Below are 17,425 nucleotides of genomic sequence, written 5' to 3'. Positions count from 1 at the left end.
AGTAATTGTTATAACTTAGAAAGGAGCTGACATAATATAACACTTAAGAATGAGCTTTATTAGGAGAACCTCACAATCATGGATAGCTATGACACAGCCTTGAAGTAGGATAGTAATTAGGGAAAATATATCATCAGGGCCATAGACAGCATAATGGGTCCTTAAAGGGGGAGGGAGAGCATGAGAAGAGACATTGACTTCCCTTTAAATTCCGAGAGGAGTTTCCTTAGGAGAGATTGCTGCTATGTGTAAGATGACAGGGTCCTCCAGTGAGAAATAGTCTTCTGCTCTTAAGAAGTTTCCTGACTCCTAGAGGCTTTCAGGAGAGTAGGTAAGCTTTATACCACATGATCTAGTTGGCCCAGGCTAAGTGGCAAGTGGACCATAAACTTACCTCACAACTGGAAGGAAAGGGCTGCAAGGCTACAGCATAGCTTGCTTTCTTGTCAACTGTCTGTCCTAGATGAAGAGCTTCATGGGGCCTGGCCTGCTTTCTGGGAGAGAGGCAGCTAAAGGGTCTTTACGCTAACAGCAGACCACTACTCCATACCCTTACCATTATTTCCTGTTTCTGGTCTTTTAAAATTTATATTCTGCTTCTTCTTTTTCTTTTTAGAAAGACATAAAATTTCCTCAGTTTCTAACATTTTTGTTTGGTAAATTTTGTAGACAATTTACCAGTTGCCAGAAAATATTACTCTTTTTTGGCCAAGCCTTTTCTCCGAATTATTATGCTAAATATTATGGAGGCATTTTGTAAAGACAGTAAGCACTCTCAAGATGAGAATAAGAATATAATCTAACCGAAGAGAAGCAAGATGGCGGATGTGCTGAATATTCACGAGGCTAGGGATGAGGATTTCGCCATGGATGAGGATAGGGACAAAAAGCATCCACAAACTAAAAGAAAAAGTGAAGAAATGGAAGGGCCTCAGCTTGGCTCTAAAGAGGGATCCCGAGCAAGGATATGGAGGATTATGACAGTGTGGAGTAGGATGGCAATGAACCTGGACCACAACGCATTGTTGAAGGTTGGATTCTCTTTGTCACTGGAGTCCATGAAGAAGGTACTGAAGAAGATCCGTGACAGGTTCGCTGAAATTGGAAAATAAAAAAATATCCACCTTAATTTGGGATACTTGAAGCGGGGGTACATGCTAGTTGAGTATGAAGCATACAAAGAGGCTCAGGCTGCCAAGGGACTCAATGGTCAAGATTTGATGGAACAGCCAATCACTGTCGACTGGTGTTTTGTTTGTGGTCCACCAAAGAGGTGAGGTGGCCAAAGACCAAACAGGAGTCCAGACCAGAGACGCTGTTGATGGAGCCTCTGTTGACAGAGCCTCTATTGACTGTGACCGTGGTTTCTTTAGGAATCCATTTGGTTATACTGCCTTGGATAAATAGGGCTAGGGGAAAACTTGTGTTTTTATTTTTTAATTTCTTACCCTATCTACTTAGTATTGCTTTTGATTTAAAAAAATATTCCATTTATATTTAAAAAAAAAAAGAATCTAATAAAAAACAATTACAAGGCCGACCAGGAATTGTAGATAGCAAATGCCTATAATGCTAGCAATTAGGAGTCTGAGTCAGGGGGATCATAAGTTTGAGGTCAGCTTAGATCACATGGCAGGGGAGGAAAGGAAGAAAAAGACTGTGATTCTGATTAGGAAGGTGTGTCATACAGTTAGTGTCATATGTTGTACTTTAGGGAGTAAGTTATGTTCGCTTAAAGGGAGATGGCCTGAAAAGTCCTTATCTTAATAGCCTGTTCCTCCATGTGTTGGCCTTCCTCAATGACCATACCTGTGTACCCTGTCTGACATGGGACAGAGGTGCTATGGTTTAGTCTACCATCTTTGCAGACAAATGATAGCTGTTCTGGTTTTCCTTTCCCTTTTCTGTTTCATCCTCCCTGAACCACCTCACTACACTTATGTTCAGGTCTTTTTTTTCCCCTGTACATTGTGGGAGTGGCGTGACCCTCTCCATCTTGTTTTGTGTTACTCCTCCATCTATCTACTTTAACTGCACAAACATACACCCATGCTTTTGCCTCAACATCACAGTTACTTCACTTCTTGCAGTCTGAATTTTGCCTTCACTTTCCCTCCTGAAACTGCTTTATAGTGTCAACAGATATCTCTTGGACAATAGATTGGATAGTGTTTTAATTTTTCTGTCCAGATATGTCCCGGCCCATCTGTGTGTACTGTGAGCCACATATTCCTTCTGGGAGCTTTCCCTTCCCTCCCTGCTAGGTATCTTTGACTGTCTACACATCTTACTCTCCCATATCTGTCTCTCTCTCTGACAGTAGCAAAATAAAAAACCTGTTCAGGTGCTGCTTCCTGGCTTCAGAGAACAAACCGAAGCCATGTTATTCCCGCATAGCCCTGCATTTGCTATGGCTTCAGGTATACTTGATGCCTACCAGTGCCTGGCATGGTGCTAAACTGAAGCATGCTACAAGCTCTGTTTGGACTACAGCATATCGAGAACGTGTTTCACTGAAGTAACAAAAAGCACACACCATACGTTACCATGTCATTAAATATCTTGTTTGCTTATCAAACTGGGAAAGTGCTGTTCCGTGGTGCCAACCTCTTGAGTTTGCAGAATGAAGTTTGTTTGATATCTCTTATTAGAGAAAAAGCCACAGGTCCCAGAAAAGGGGTGAGGGGTAAAGTAGGGAAATCATTAAAGGAGGCTTAGCACTTGCTTCTTCTTTTTAAACATTATAAATTCATAAATGGTATACTATTATTATAAAACACGTGTTCTAAGGCAAGTGTTCAAAACTTAATAATTTATATTGATTTTTCATTTCTTTTTTTTTTTTCCTTCTTTCTTTTTTGTTTTTCAAGACAGAATTTCTCTGTGTAGCCCTGGCTGTCCTGTACTTGCTTTGTAGACCAAGATGGTGCAGGCTTATATTTTTCACCAAATCTACTTTATTTAGGGTTCTTAAAAATCATTACCTCCCTTCCAACCCCTGAAACCTTAGGTAGGAGATTAGTAGGGAAAAGGGTTGTAGTCCTGCTAATAAGGGTCAATGGGTCATTAGGGGATTACCAGACTCAGTCATCAGGATACCAGCAGTCCAGTCCAAAGGCCAACATGAAGCAGCATAAGCCGAAAGACGCATTTGGATTGCCTGGAGAAGCTCTCTGGAATGTTTCTCTCTACAAAGCTAAGTGTGGAAGCACAAAGATCAGTGCAGCAATGTAGATCCAAAAAGCGATGTCTCTTGTGCATGGGCATGGGCCTCTATATATGTCCTCTCCTCAAAGTCCACCCATAGATGTTCTCAGCTGGCCAGACTTGGCCACTTGCATGTGAGGGGTCACAGCAAAACTTTACGTAGTCTCTCACAAGCCAGCCTGGGCAAAACATCACATGACAAAATTCAAGTCTTCAAAGAAACCAGAAATTTCTACTTCAGGCTAGCCTTGAACTCACAGAGATCTGCCTGCCTCTTCCTCCCGAGGGCCAGGGTTATAGGCACTGTGCCCAGCTCAGCTTGTTCACTTCTTAAATACATTACCATCAACACGTGAAAATGGTAGCATCTTTCCTTTGAACATACCTTACTTGACCATGGAAAGCTGGAATTTTCACTGTTTGGATTTTGTGTGTGTGATTTGATAATTATTCAGTTGTCATTTGGTTTTATTCCTAAAGCCCATTTGCTTTTTATGAAAGGCCAGTTTCCTCTTTTACTGAGAGAGGGTGTACCAAGGACAGAGAGATGACTAATTGTGACTTTTTTTCAATGCTGAAAGACCATGGTGTCAGTACTATACAGCAACATTTGGCTTTCTATTTTCATAGTAGAGTTGAAGGGAATTTATTGAAAGACCAGACATGGGCATAGAAGAAATTATGAAATGTTATTCTAGATTAGAGTTTCTGCTGAACCTGAAGAGTGCTTCATGAGATGTGGGTTTAGGGGGTTTTTATTAACTCTTTGGGGAATCTTTTCTGCTGTGATGGCTGAATATAATTTGCAAAGATCTGAGCTTTTCCTTTATTAACATTCTGCCTCATTAACTTCATTGTTGGGCTTTTACACTTCAGTAGTTTAAATAAAGTAATAAAAAATGTGGTTCTGTTGTCCTCTATTTGCCAGTATCCCTTTTGAAGTCTACTGATTATGTGTTTAGTTTGTATTTTCATTTAGGCACAATTGTAAATCCTAATAACCATAAAATGATCATGAAGGGAAGTGATTGTATAACAGAATATTTTACTCTGTTGAAGCCTGAAAATTAAGGGAATGCTTTTGTAAAGATGAAATGGTCACATATCAGCTGGTGTGTTTTTGGTTTTGTTTTAATCATTTTTCTTTAAGAGACCAAGGGACCAGTCTTCACAGCTGTAAGACTTCATTTTATTGAAGAGCTTGGGTTGCTGATTAAATACGGGCTTTTACATATAGCCAGTAGTGATTATGGCCTTTGGTCCCAAGTAAGTGGGCTTTGCCTAAAAGCAAGCTATGGTTATGCTTAAAAATGGTTTCCAAACATTTGTAGAAAACATAGGAGCTTTGCATTTATTCTCCAAGCAAGGTCATCCTTTGCATATACTTGTACCAAATTGCAATATATTTTACGCATACTTTAACAGTGTTTTCCCCCTCAGTGATTTACGGACAGATATGAGTACTTCCTAGCACCTCTTAACCTCAAATAGAAGTTAGAGGTTTCTATTAAAGTGTAGAAGTGTTGATTCCATCTGACTTTAGAATGGGACTTTTTATATTGCCAAATATTTTGCATTTTAGAAAAATATTTAAACTTGGTTTGGTGGGACACACTTTTAATCCCAACACGTGAAGCCAGGGGCAGGTAGATATCTAAGTTGAGGCCAGCCCCATCTACAGAGTGAGTTCCTAAACAGTTGCTACACAGAGAGCCCTGCCTGGGGTGAGGGTAGCATGTTTAATTATTAAGACACCTTGTTTAAAGCTATTTACATGTGACTCTTCTAAGTTGAGCAGTAAATTTCTTCTACATACACTCAACTAGCAAGAGACACTGGTATTCATTTCTGACCCTTTCTTTTTCTTTCCAGCCCATCAGCGACTGGAACCAGCGACTCTGTCAGGGATTGTGGCGTTTATCCTTAGTCTTTTATGTGGAGCTCTGAATTTAATTCGAGGCTTTCATGCCATAGAAAGCCTCTTGCAGGTACTGTGCTTTTTTTGCAGTTTCAGGTGACTGTGTCTATTTATTCTACTTGTTACATAATTGCTTTGGATTGGATTAGGCTGTAGTATAATTGACAATGCAAGTTCAAACTCTGTGTTCTTATACCTGCCCTTTTCTACTTTCCTTTAAAAGCACAATTTCAGAGCCATGCCTGGTAGGCATGCCTGTAATCTTGGCCCTTGAGAAGCTGAAGCAGGAGGGTTACAGATTTGAAACCATATAGTGAGTTCCAGGACACCTCAAGTTATGTAATGAGACCCTGTCGAAAAACAAAAATCCTTTGTTACCCAACCTTTGGAGGCATTGTTGACAGGCACTGTGAGAACATCAAGCTATGTATCATGGACCCTGAATTTGTACAGCTTAAAGTTGAATTTGATAGACAAAGGTGTGTAGGAGTAATAATAATTAAATTCTTCAGCCAGGAAGAGGAGAGGTTCTGTGATTCAGGAGAGGTAAGGAGAGAGGGTGAGCTGGTCTTAGAAGGAACAAGAGGGCAGAGAATGGTGGGAGCAGGAAGATAGTCTGTGTGGATACTACTTCTGTGTGTTCCTTAGTAAGCTCTGCTGCTTTTCCTTTTGATCAGTGGCCTTTTAAAACCCGGGCTACCTAGTTAGGGGGAAGGTCACTGGGTTTCCTCAGATAATTCATTTTTCAGGGGAGTTTCTTCTGGAGCTTTTAGCTACCAGACTATCTAACCTTTTTTCTTCCTATTTTTTTTATTTAAATCTCCTTTCTTGAAAACCCAGCATATTTGAAATTGCACAGTTGTCCTTTCCTTTGTTTCCATTCACTTCTCCCAAGAATTCTTGACACTATCACATTATAAATCAGATCTGCATTGTGTATGTTTATGTCTCTCTGTCTTTCCAACATTAAGTTCAAGATACTATTTTATAAAAACCTGTTCACCATGCTAGGGTCATGGTACCATTCTACATATCCTCTAGTTCAACCACCTAAAACCAACAGAAAGCTGATGACATCATGGGTCCTGGCACCATGGTTCTTAAAAGGGATGCATGGGGTTCCCCTTCACTATTCTCTTCTAAGCAGTTCCTCACAGGTAAAGCTCCTGCCCCTTTGAGGCACAGGATGCTGGCTGTTATCCCTCTGCCTTCCTGTCCCATCCCCCTGCTAGCTTGAATTTGTTCCAGCAGAAGTTCAGTTCTCAGCCAGCTAGAGAACGGAACAAGCTGCCAACAAGAAGAAATGGGCAGTTTGGAAGCTGGTGAGTGAAAAAGCTAATAAATAAATCAGTCTTTAAAACATTTTTATTGATGTAGAAAAAAAAAAAAAAACAGTGGGTAAGTGTATAAAGAGTTAGCTTCCTAGAGTAGAGTAGCTCTAGGTGAGCAAGGTTTACTGTCATAAAGCCTTGTGTACATCCTGACTGCTGATGTAAGAAAGCTGTGGAATCTGGGCTCAGAGCACAGTTAGAAGTGCAGGCAAGGCTGTCACTCTGCCGCAGCCTCTTAAAGTAACTTCTATCTCCTTCATGCACTCAGTTAACTTGTCCTTTCTCTTCTGGGTCTGTTCTTCTCTTCCTCCTCTTTTGGTTCATAACTGAAAAACTGAAGGGATTCTTTGTATGCTACAGCATTTTGTGCTTTTGGAATGCTGCAACTAACTTATGCTTCTCTTCATTGTTAATTGTTCTGTGTTCTCTGTCTAATCAGTAATCCAGTTGTCTGATGGAGGTGATAGAGTTTTAGGTTTCAGAAGAATAATTAGATCAAACTATTTGCTACTTAGATGTAATTGACTCCTTGTTGCAAGATTTCTCAGCTTTATATTTTTAAAAGGCAACTTTACACACCATTTATCTTTTTTGAATGCAGACGCAAAGATCTTTAGCAATACATTAATAAATTAAATCTAGTAAAGAATAAAAATAATTATACAATAACCAAGTAGGATTTATTCCAGGTGTGCAATGCTGATTTAATATTTGAAATCAATTATTATTATCACTTCATCGTCTAAAGGAGAGAAAATAATCAGTAGATGCAGAAAGGAATTTAACAAAAATTAAAAAAAAACTTTATCCATAATATTGAAAAAACAAAACAAAACAACTTGCAGCAAACCAGTAGAGGAAAGTTTCCTCACCTTAATAAGGAAAATCCATCCCAAGTCCCAAGCAACTAATATCTTTAATGACAAACTAGATACTTCTTCCCTAAGACAGAAACAGGGTAAAGATACCTCCACCTCCTTCTCCTATTTAACATTGTACTAGAAATCCTAGCTAATGCAATAAGATAAGAAAAGGAAAAAAAAAAATATATATATATATATATATTCTTCCTCATATATATATGAGGAAGAAATAACTTTGCAGATGGAAAAAAAAATTACTCCGAAGGCATAGCATAAAGGTTCTGAAAATATTGAAAGATTATATTTATATAACAAGAAATTGAACTGCATAAAATTTTCTTAAATTCCAGTAACAATTGAATTTTGAAAGTTCTAAAAAAAGAGGTACTTATAAGTAAATCTAAAACATGTACAGGACCCATGTAAAGTAGATTATAAACTCTGACCAAAGCAAGCAAAGATTAAACAAATGGAAAGAGATTGCACATTTTGAGAGGAAAAATCAATATTGTTAAACTGTTGGTTCTTCCTATTCTGATGTGTAGATTGCACACAATCCCAGTCAAAATCCAAGCAAGTTATTTTGTAGGTTCAATAAAGTGATTGAAAAGTTTATGTGGAAAAACCAAAGATCTAGTATATAGAATAAAACAAGAAAGCCTTTATTCTATATTCTCACTAACAAAATTCAAAATTTTACTTCTACTACTGGATGAGTAGGGGGGAGTCTTTCATAATTCTCTAGTGCAGCTAGGTGCCAGTTAGACAGACCTCACATGTTAAGGGCTCAGTCTCACAGTCCAACACTTCAGATGCTAGTCCTACGGACAGATTGTACTAATGACCACCAGCTGGCTATAAGTCATAGGTCTGAACACCCCCTCTTTTGGTGCAGTCATTTGTTGGAATAGTTTCTGCACTCAGAAATATATTTGGTTGTTAATTATAAAGGGTATTTTAAAGGCTACGGATGAATGAAGAGGTATATAGGGAGAGGTTGGGAAGGCTCTGGATATGAGTTTCTGTCCCAGTGGAGCTAGGTTTCTCACCGTCCTCACATGTTGAGATGTTCACCAAACTAGAAGTTCTTCATAGTCTATGTATTAGATTTGGGGGAAGAGATTAGGGGAAGGTATGATTGGTTATTAGCTTATCTCCTTGCTCCTCCTGGAAGATTAGGATGCATCTAACCATGGAGGTTTTCTGGTATCCAGCACTGATCTAGGAGTCTATCAGTTGTTTCAGAACAAAAGCTGTCCTCCTTACACAGGAAATTCTAAGAGATATGGGAATTCTGGGTCAAATCCTTCAATAACTCAGGAAACTAATTTCCTAAGTCTTGGGGGTTCTGTGCAGACTAGGAAAGGATCTTCACCACCCCTATATCTGACAGAGTGTTAATATCCAGAATATATGAAGAACTCAAGAAGTTAAATGGCAACAAATCAAGAATCCAATTACAAAATAGGGTACAGAGCTAAACAGAGAATTCTCAATAGAGGAATATCAAACGGCAGAGAAACATTTAAAGAAATGTTCAACATCCTTAGTCATCAGGGAAATGCAAATCAAAATGACCCGAGATTTCACCTTACACCCATCAGAATGGCTAAGATCAAAAACCCAAGTAACAACATGTGCTGGAGATGTTGTGGAGAAAGGGGAGCCCTCCTCCATTGCTGGTGGGAATGTAAACTTGTACAACCACTCTGGAAATCAATCTGGCACTTTCTCAGACAATTAGGAATAGTGCTTCCTCAAGATCCAGCTATACCACTCCTAGACATATATCCAAAATATGCTCAAGTACCCAACAAGGACATTTACTCAATCATGTTCATAGCAGCTTTATTCATAAAGACTAATAGGAACAAGAGATTTTTCTATCACCTTTATTTACAAGGGTTTTAGGAGCCCTGTGTGAGAGACAGTGTAGGCTTAGATTTTTCAACAAACCTGCTTTAGTTAGGGTTCTTATTTAGGGTTCTTAAACACTTCTACCTTCTTTCCACCTACTGACCAGAAGTAGGGAAGAAAAAGTTATTAGGAAAAGGGGGTTGTAGACCTTTCAGAAGTAGTTCCTTGGGGTGAGTCCACTCTTTGTTGTCCGGATACCAGCAGTCCAAATGTCAACACCAAACAGCAACACAAATCAGTACAGTTCAGCAGAAACAGAAAGACTCCACTGATTCGGAAGGAGTCAGTGAAAGCTGCAAGACTCCGGTGGATTGCCTGGAGACTTCTCTAGAACTTCTCTCCCTGCAAAGTGAGCATTCTCTCACTGTCCGTGGGCTTCTATATATCTTTTTTCCTCAGAGTCCACTCATGGATATTTTCAGCTGGTCAAAGTCACATCCCTTGAACAAGACAGCTTGCAGCAAATCTTCATGTGCCTTCTCACAAGACAGCTTCTAACAAAATATCACATGACTCAACTGAGTCTTCAAAGAAAACAGAAACATGTACTTCAGGAGAGATTACTTATTACTATTTCATACCCAGATGGTCCACACAGTACTGATGAAGAACAAAAGTGGGGGCTAACATTGTCCAGATTTAAGGCTTACTGTAAAGCTACAGTAATTAAGACAGTGTGATAGTGGCAAAAGAATAAACAATAGATCACTGTAATCTTTGACAAAAGAGCAAAAGTAACTCAATGGAGAGTGGACAGTCATTTTAACATGGCACTCGAACATGGTGCTGGAACTTTAACATGGTGCTGGAACAACTAGAAAACTACATGCTAAGAATGAATTTATAGATATTATAAATTGAATAAACAGGAATTCAGAATGGGCCATCGACCCAAATGTGAATAACAAAGCTTAAAATTTATAAATTAAAAAAAAGTAGCATAAGAGAAAACTGTATGACACTAGGGTCTAGAAATGAGTTTTTAGATATAGCACCGTAAGTGTTGTGTAAGAAATATGCCATTAAACATCACTAAATCTAACAAAGTCTGTTCTTTGAAAAAACACTGAAGAGAATGAAAAAAGCCACAGGCTGGGAAAAAGTACTTGGAAACCCATTTGATAAAGGACCTTGACTCTATAGAGCTGGAGAGATGGCTCATTGGTTAAGAGCTTATGACTACTGTTCCTCTGGAGGACCAAAGTTCAGTTCCCAGCACTCTTCTTGGGTGGCTCACAACTGTCTGTAACTTCAGCTCCAGGTGAGCTGACACATTCTTTTGGCTTCCAAGTGCATCTGCACACTCATGTTATACAAGCACTCAATCATAAATAGAAAGACATCTTTAAGGAAGGGAGAGGGTGATTCTAAAATACACAAAGAACCCCTAAAACGCAAAACTAAGAATGCAGATCAACCTATTATTAATAGTGATAAAAAGATCAGAAGAAAACCTCACCACAGAAGGCCCTGGAGATGACAGCCAGGCATGTGAAAAGATGCTGGACATCGTATGTCATTAGGAACTGCAAATTTAAAAGATGATGCCACTAAACACTTTAAAACATGCCTCCAACTGCACCAGCTGACAATTCTCATGCTGATGAGGACATAGAACAAGAGAACTATTTGCTGCTAAACGGGAGTGCAAAATGTTATGCCACTATGGAAACAATTGGGCTGTTTCTCACAGAGCTAAACATAGCTTTACTTTTATCATCTAGCAATAGTGCTCTTAGGGGTTGCACCAAGTAAGTAGAGCACTTTCAACACTTGAATGGTTTATGTCAACTTAATCAGAATTTCAAGGAAGTATGAAAGATGAGTGGTAAGTGGTAGTAATCCATACAGTAGACTACCATTGAGTAATAGAAGAAATGGCTATTGGTCACAAAAAGACATGGAGACCTCTTAAGTGAATATTGCTTGGTGAGAGCAGGCAGCATGAAAAACTGTATACTGGACCCTTTCTGCAAGAGGTAGGCTTATAGGTGTAAGTTCTGTAGTTGCTAGGATGGGAAAGAGGCGAGTGTGAACATCCTGAGAATCTCAGAGCTGTGAAATGGTGCTTTGTGACTCTAATGGCAGGTCCATAGTGCATTTGTCCAAACCACAAAGCCTGCAACAGGAAGAGTGGGATTTCGTCAATAATAATGTGTCACTACCTCCCAGCATTTGAGCTCATTGTATTACACCAATTCCAGTCATTACTAGACTCTTAGTGGGGGGTTAGGGGCCTATAGAAAGACTCTACTCTATTTTCTGTGTGTCTGAGGCTAATCTAAAAAATTCAATCTATTTTCGTTGGGCCTGTGGCCCACTCCTTTAATATAACACTTGGGAGGCAGAGGCAGAAGCAGGTGGATTTCTCTTGAGTTCCAGGCCAGTCAGGGTGACATAGTGAGACCATGTCTCAAAAAACATAAACACAAAAAAATGTGTATTTTAAAAGCCAATAGTAAAACAAAGACTTTCTCTTTGATGATAAGTCCAAGGAAAACTGGAAAGGGAGACATGTTCTTACCTTGAGCTTTGATGTTTTAATGTTCTTCAGTGAGGTGCAGCTCTATTTGGCACCAGTTAAAAGTTCAACTTGTTAACCCAGCCTGCTCTTAGAAGCATGGATTAGGCTTCCTCTACCTGGAGGGGGCCTGAACCTTCTGCTCTGCATAGGCCATGTGAGGACACTAGTGCCCCAGTTAGAATGGAGTGTGATTCAGGAATCTGACCTGTGTCTTCAGCTCCATATATAAATTTTGAGCAATGGCCATTTTGAGAATACCAGTGAAATACAGGCTAGATCTATTGACCTTGTGCCCACTAGCCCTGGATAGCTTATCTGATTCTCCTCCCGCCCCAACACACCCCAAGAGTTGTCTGGTTGAATAATAGCATGTCTTACTTTACATAAATAAACTCTGGAAGGATAGGAAAGGAATAAACATGGTTGGAACTGGAAGATAGGGAATGGAGTGGCAGTAGTGAAAAGTACATCTTTCAAAGATTGTTTTTACTTTGAACCATGTAAAAATTGCTCATCAAAACAAGTGTTGGACTAGGAGTGAGAGAGCACTTGCCTAGCAGTAAGAGAACGCTGGATTAAATTCTTAGCAATGGAAACAGTTACTCTAAGGTAAACAGAAGAAAAAGAAAGAAAAAAAATCTTTTGTTAATCTAATTTAATGGGTAGATTTTCAAGTACCAAAAACTCAGATACAGAAGTCTTTTGTGGGACAATGACCTAATGTTGGTCACTGTTTCTTTCCCTCAGACATATTATTGATTTGATCACAGCTTATATGGGATGAAAAGTCTTTTTTTTTTTTTTTTTTTTCTTCATTAAAGCCATTAGACTTGGTCCTAGTCTCCTCTCTGGTTTCTCAGTGCATTTTGTGTTAGGAATAATCTCTTTAAATTACAAGTTAAGTAGATTTTATGAAGCTGTCTTCTCTGTAGAATTTTGTACAAATACTAAGAATTATCTAAGTGGAGTTATTCAGATCTTGCTACTGAAAGAGGAAAAAGGCAGCTCCAGAATCAACAGTCTCTATTTCTATAAAACTTGATTTGCTAGTAAAGGATTTATTTGCTGGGCATATGCCTTTAGGATCTCTGTGAGTTCCAGGCAAGCCTGATCTACATAGTGAGTTCCAGACTAGCCAGGACTATGTAGTTAGACCCCGTTGTTAAAAAAGAAGGAAAAATAAGTAAAGAATTTATTTGGAAATTATAATAATTTTAAATCTAGCAAATAATATATTGTATATTTTCTGGTATATAGGTACTGACAAAGTTTACAGTTTTATAATCTTGAATACTCAGAATACTAAAAATGGTTGCAACTTTTATCTTCTAGTATGCTTTGTGCTTGTGGCATGTTTAAATCTGAAGACTCAGATGAATAAGCATTCCCACGTACTGTCATTGTTAACAGATTCTGGATAAGTACTTTGGTGAGATGGCTCTGCTGCTGAAAGCTCTTGATGCCATGTCTAATTGCTGAGTTTGATTCCTGGATTCCCGGGGTGGAGGAAGAGAACTGACTCTTACAAGCTTTTCTCTGACCTCCATTTGCTGTGGCATGTGTATGTGCATGCCTGTGTGTGTTCATAAAGTGTAGAAAATGAAAAAATAAGGCTTGGCATAAATTTGCTTATTGTAGATTAGTAACTACTTCTTACAGTGATAGGGATTTATTAAAATGTGTGGCACCAAATTTTTTTTTGTTGTGTGAGTGTATATATTTTAAGCTGGTAAATTCGATTTCATGTTCACAGAAATGTGTAAATTAGATTATTTGCACTTGCTTCCAACCTTTGCTCAGAGTTTAGAGATGTTAATAGGTTGTTGTGAGTTGACGTTATAGGAATGCATATGCTTTTATCACATTGTGTACAGTGCGTGAGCTCTTCTAAAGATCACTTTTGAAACAATGATAATTAGACTGATGCCAAACCAGAAGTAATTTTCATATGGAGTGTTAGAAAATGAATCCCGTGACAGCGTAGAAATGCTGCCCTGGAAGTCAAGAGACCTGTGATCTCTTTGCCAGTAACTAGCTCAGTGACCTGAGGTAGGTTGCATTGGGCTTCATCTTCCCAGTGCACAGGATGGAGGCTTAGACTACACAAGCCCAAGGACTATCCAGCACCACTGAGCTGCCCCAAAGAGCAGCATATAAAAGTGCAGTTCTGTTTCTTTGGGGATGGGGGGGTGGGGAGAGGAAAAGAGTGAAAAACAGAAACACATGAAAGGGTTGACAATAGTTTTTCCTTTATGTAAGATTACAAACAATGTGGGTTTCTCTGTATAATCTGTGCCCCCCCCCCCAATTTTCTATAGGAATATAAACTTTTTTTTTTTTGAGACAGGGTTTCTCTGTGTAGCTCTGGCTGTCCTGGAACTCACTCTGTAGACCAGGCTGGCCTCAAACTCAGGCCTGCCTCTGCCTCTCAAGTGCTGGGATTAAAGGTTTGTGCCACTACTACCCGGCTTGAACATAAACTTTTCTAATCAGGAAAAAGTTCTAAAAAGCAAGCAAAGCATATTTAAAGTCTTTGAATTATAAAAGTGGAAAGGTTTCATGTTAGCTCTTCCTACCTCTGGGGCAGAACTAGACTGAAAATCCTACGAAGATTAATGGTTTCAAGATCTCACTAGGATAAGCTACTGCCTTGTGGGCTGTTTCTGTACCCAATCAATTGCTCTAAAACAATTTGCTCAAATTTCTATTACATAGTGATCCATCCGCCCCCATGGGTTTGATGGCACAGTCTTGTAATCCCAGCATTTAGGAAGATGAATCAAGGGGATTGAGCATTTGAGGCCAGCCTGGACTATGTAATGAGACCCTGTAGGAAAAAGAAAATTCTTTTTTCCAAAATAAGAAAAGGAGCGTAGTATTATGTCTTTGCCTAGAAGAAAACCACTTACTCCTCCTGCCTGGGCTGTATGTTGTGTTCATATATTCAGTGAAGGAAATTGAATGTTGGTACTTTTCAGAAACCAAAGGACAGCACAAATGGTTTTCTGTTTCACACAGGCTCTGGCTGTTCTTCCTCCCTGTTTTCTAGCACGTTTTCTAGGACATTATAACCAGTCCTGATCTTTCTCTTTGGGATTTAGCACACTCTAGTGGACACTAGCTTTTCAGTCGTCACAGTTGCATTTATCATGTCAAGTTATTTTTTGGGCAATTCATTTATGTACTTCTGGGTAGTAAAGTTTGTCAGTTTGTATTTAAGTGGTGACCCTCATGAGCAGGAGAATGCTTGCTGTTTTCTTCAATTTCTCATTCCTCTGCCTTTTAAATTTAAATTTATTTTACGTGTGTGGGTCTTTTGTCTGCATATATGTCTTTGTACCACTTGTGTACCTGATGTACGTGAAGGTCAGGAGGCATTGGATCCCTTGGAACTGGAGTCACAGACAGTTCCGAGTCATCATGTGGGTGCTAATAATTGAACCCTTGTCCTTTGGAAAAGCAGTCAGTGCTTTTAACTGCTGAATCATATCTGCAGCATACCCTTCTCTTTCTGTCTTACTATACACTTTATATTTCTAGCTTAAGACACATAATTTTTTTTGTACAACACTGTAAAATTTTTGAGTGTGCATAAACATTGTCATATCTTATCCTAGAGCAGATTTTTTTTTTCTTTTAAATAGGTGCTGCCACCAAAAAGGTAATGTTTATTTGTTTTTACAGAGCGATGGTGAGGATCTTAACTACATCATTGCATTTTTCCTTGGAACGGCAGCCTGCCTTTACCAGGTAGGTTTCCTCCAGTTTGTATCAGACACTTCCCTATTTCTGTTTTTCAGGTGTCAAGTCTTATAATTGCCCATGTGTTTAAAATACATATAAATGGTATCTGAGTTATTTGCCTCTGTTTTAATTTGAGCCTCTGGTATCTTTGTAACCTACACTTCAAACAAGTTGTGGACAGAAGTTCCCAGTGGAATTACTCTTAGGCCTTTCTCTGTGATGGGATATCAGGGGTGCCTTGTCATGTGCCTGTGGCAGAAAGGCTGATTCTAGATCTTCTAATGAGAGCCAGAGGGATTGGTGCTCTGGAGAAAGCCTTGGACACAGAGTGACACAGCAAGATAACATTTTAGGATTTTTAAGTAGAGATTAATTTTTAGTAGCCATGGATAGGGTCCATTGTAAGAGTAGAGAGACTGGCAGTTAGGAAACCAGTCAGGAGAAGATTCTAGCCTAAACTGTGGCAATGACAGCAAGGTAGTGAAATATTGCCACTGAGAAGGAAGACCAACCAGTACTTAAAGTAGAGTGTGTGGGAGACTGGAGGAGGGGCAGGGTCTACACCCAGCTGGCAGGGAGACTGGTCACAGGAGGGATGGGAGGAATGATCATGGCAGTGACCCAAACTCAGGAATCATTTTGTTAGAGCATAATGAGCAATCAGGGCCCCTTGACATAACTTTTATAAGTGGCATCTTCCTTTGGCTTATACAGGAAAAAAGAAAAGGTAGGAAGATGTAAAGCCTTGTGTGCACCTAAGACTACCCGAACTTCTATAGAACTCTTGGGGAAATACTTCGGTGACTATTTGAGCTTTACAGAAACACATATTACGACTTCGACTTTTAGTGGCTTCACTTTTTAAAATCTGTAAATTTTCTTAATGTTATCTTTACAAGTCTTACTCAACTTGACAGGTTTCATTAGGACAAATGACATTTCATACACATTTGAAGTCATGTGTTTGTTAGTGGCTCATGGTGCTTAAGTTTACTCAGTGTTCTTTTGTGGGTTTCCCACTTTAGTCCTATGCCCCCGTCATACATAGTTATTGTCGCATTTGTAAAAAAAAAAAAAAAAAAGAGAGAGAGAGAGAGAGAGAATGAGAACAGAAGCACTCCCAGTGCTGTCCTAAGTCGGCATAACCAGGAAACGGGAGGAGCCAAGATTAAAGCTTAGCATTAGAGCCCAGGTTCATTCCTCTATATCATGCTACCTCTGTGCCTAACCAAGTCGCTAATCCTAATTTGTACAACTTTTATGATTTTATAAAGGTATAATTTTATAACTGCTATCTCATGATTCTAATGTGAGGTATTGGCTTTCATAATTTCATGAATGGTAGCTCCTTTAAAGGCAAAGCTTTGGTTGCTTTGCTTTACAAAGGTAGTTTGGTGCCTAATCATAGTGGCAGAGTTCTTGACTCCTTGTGTTTCACTAAGCCCTCTACCTATCCGTTGTACCATTAACTCATCACAGAAAGTGCTGCACTAATCTTTCATCAGCACCATGCTGTTCTCTGAGATCTAGACCATTCTTTGAGCTAGTTAGTGATGCAGACCTTAATGTATGTTACTCCACAACAGTGTTGTTGCCAGGCACACCTCTTACATCACCTAGGCAGCCTACAGCAGTTGAAGAGTCGCTTAATGGTGGAGTGCTGTCACTCAGGTATCACTTGAGAGAAGCAAATACATTCTTGCGTTAAGAAAGAAGAGTGTAAAATCCAGTTTGAAGTTCCACAGCTTCACAATGGCTATTCTAACTGTATAGAAGTTCTTTGAGATGATAGACTTTGAGTCTGGATAATATTGGTGTGTGATACATATTTTATTTATAAGTTTTTTAAAATAATAAAGTTTTTAAAAGTTAAAAATGAGAAGCAAACCAGTTTTCTTCACATAGATGGGCATTAAGCTTC

The 17,425-nt window shown here is 39.1% G+C and overlaps 1 protein-coding gene and 1 pseudogene across 3 annotated transcripts in view; both read left to right on the top strand.

Annotated features, from left to right (window-relative positions):
* Sec22a (SEC22 homolog A, vesicle trafficking protein) overlaps positions 1-17,425 on the top strand; it is a 61,012-nt gene that overhangs the window by 35,562 nt on the left and 8,025 nt on the right. For 2 of the 3 annotated variants that reach the window (XM_055625138.1, XM_055625139.1), the window contains exons 5-6: positions 5,080-5,195; positions 15,445-15,510. In XM_055625138.1, coding sequence (XP_055481113.1) covers positions 5,080-5,195; positions 15,445-15,510 — 182 coding nt within the window. The remainder of the gene's footprint in view (positions 1-5,079; positions 5,196-15,444; positions 15,511-17,425) is intronic. The other variant, XM_055625140.1, reaches the window with a different exon arrangement.
* On the top strand, positions 819-1,322 carry LOC129689790 (RNA-binding protein 8A-like; annotated as a pseudogene).

Source organism: Psammomys obesus, unplaced genomic scaffold (genome assembly GCF_907164565.1).
Source record: "Psammomys obesus unplaced genomic scaffold, mPsaObe1.curated_primary_1811, whole genome shotgun sequence".
NCBI classification, from domain to species: domain Eukaryota; kingdom Metazoa; phylum Chordata; class Mammalia; order Rodentia; family Muridae; genus Psammomys; species Psammomys obesus.
The sequence above is the reverse complement of the archived record's forward strand: the minus strand, read 5'-3'. Positions and strand labels throughout refer to the sequence as shown.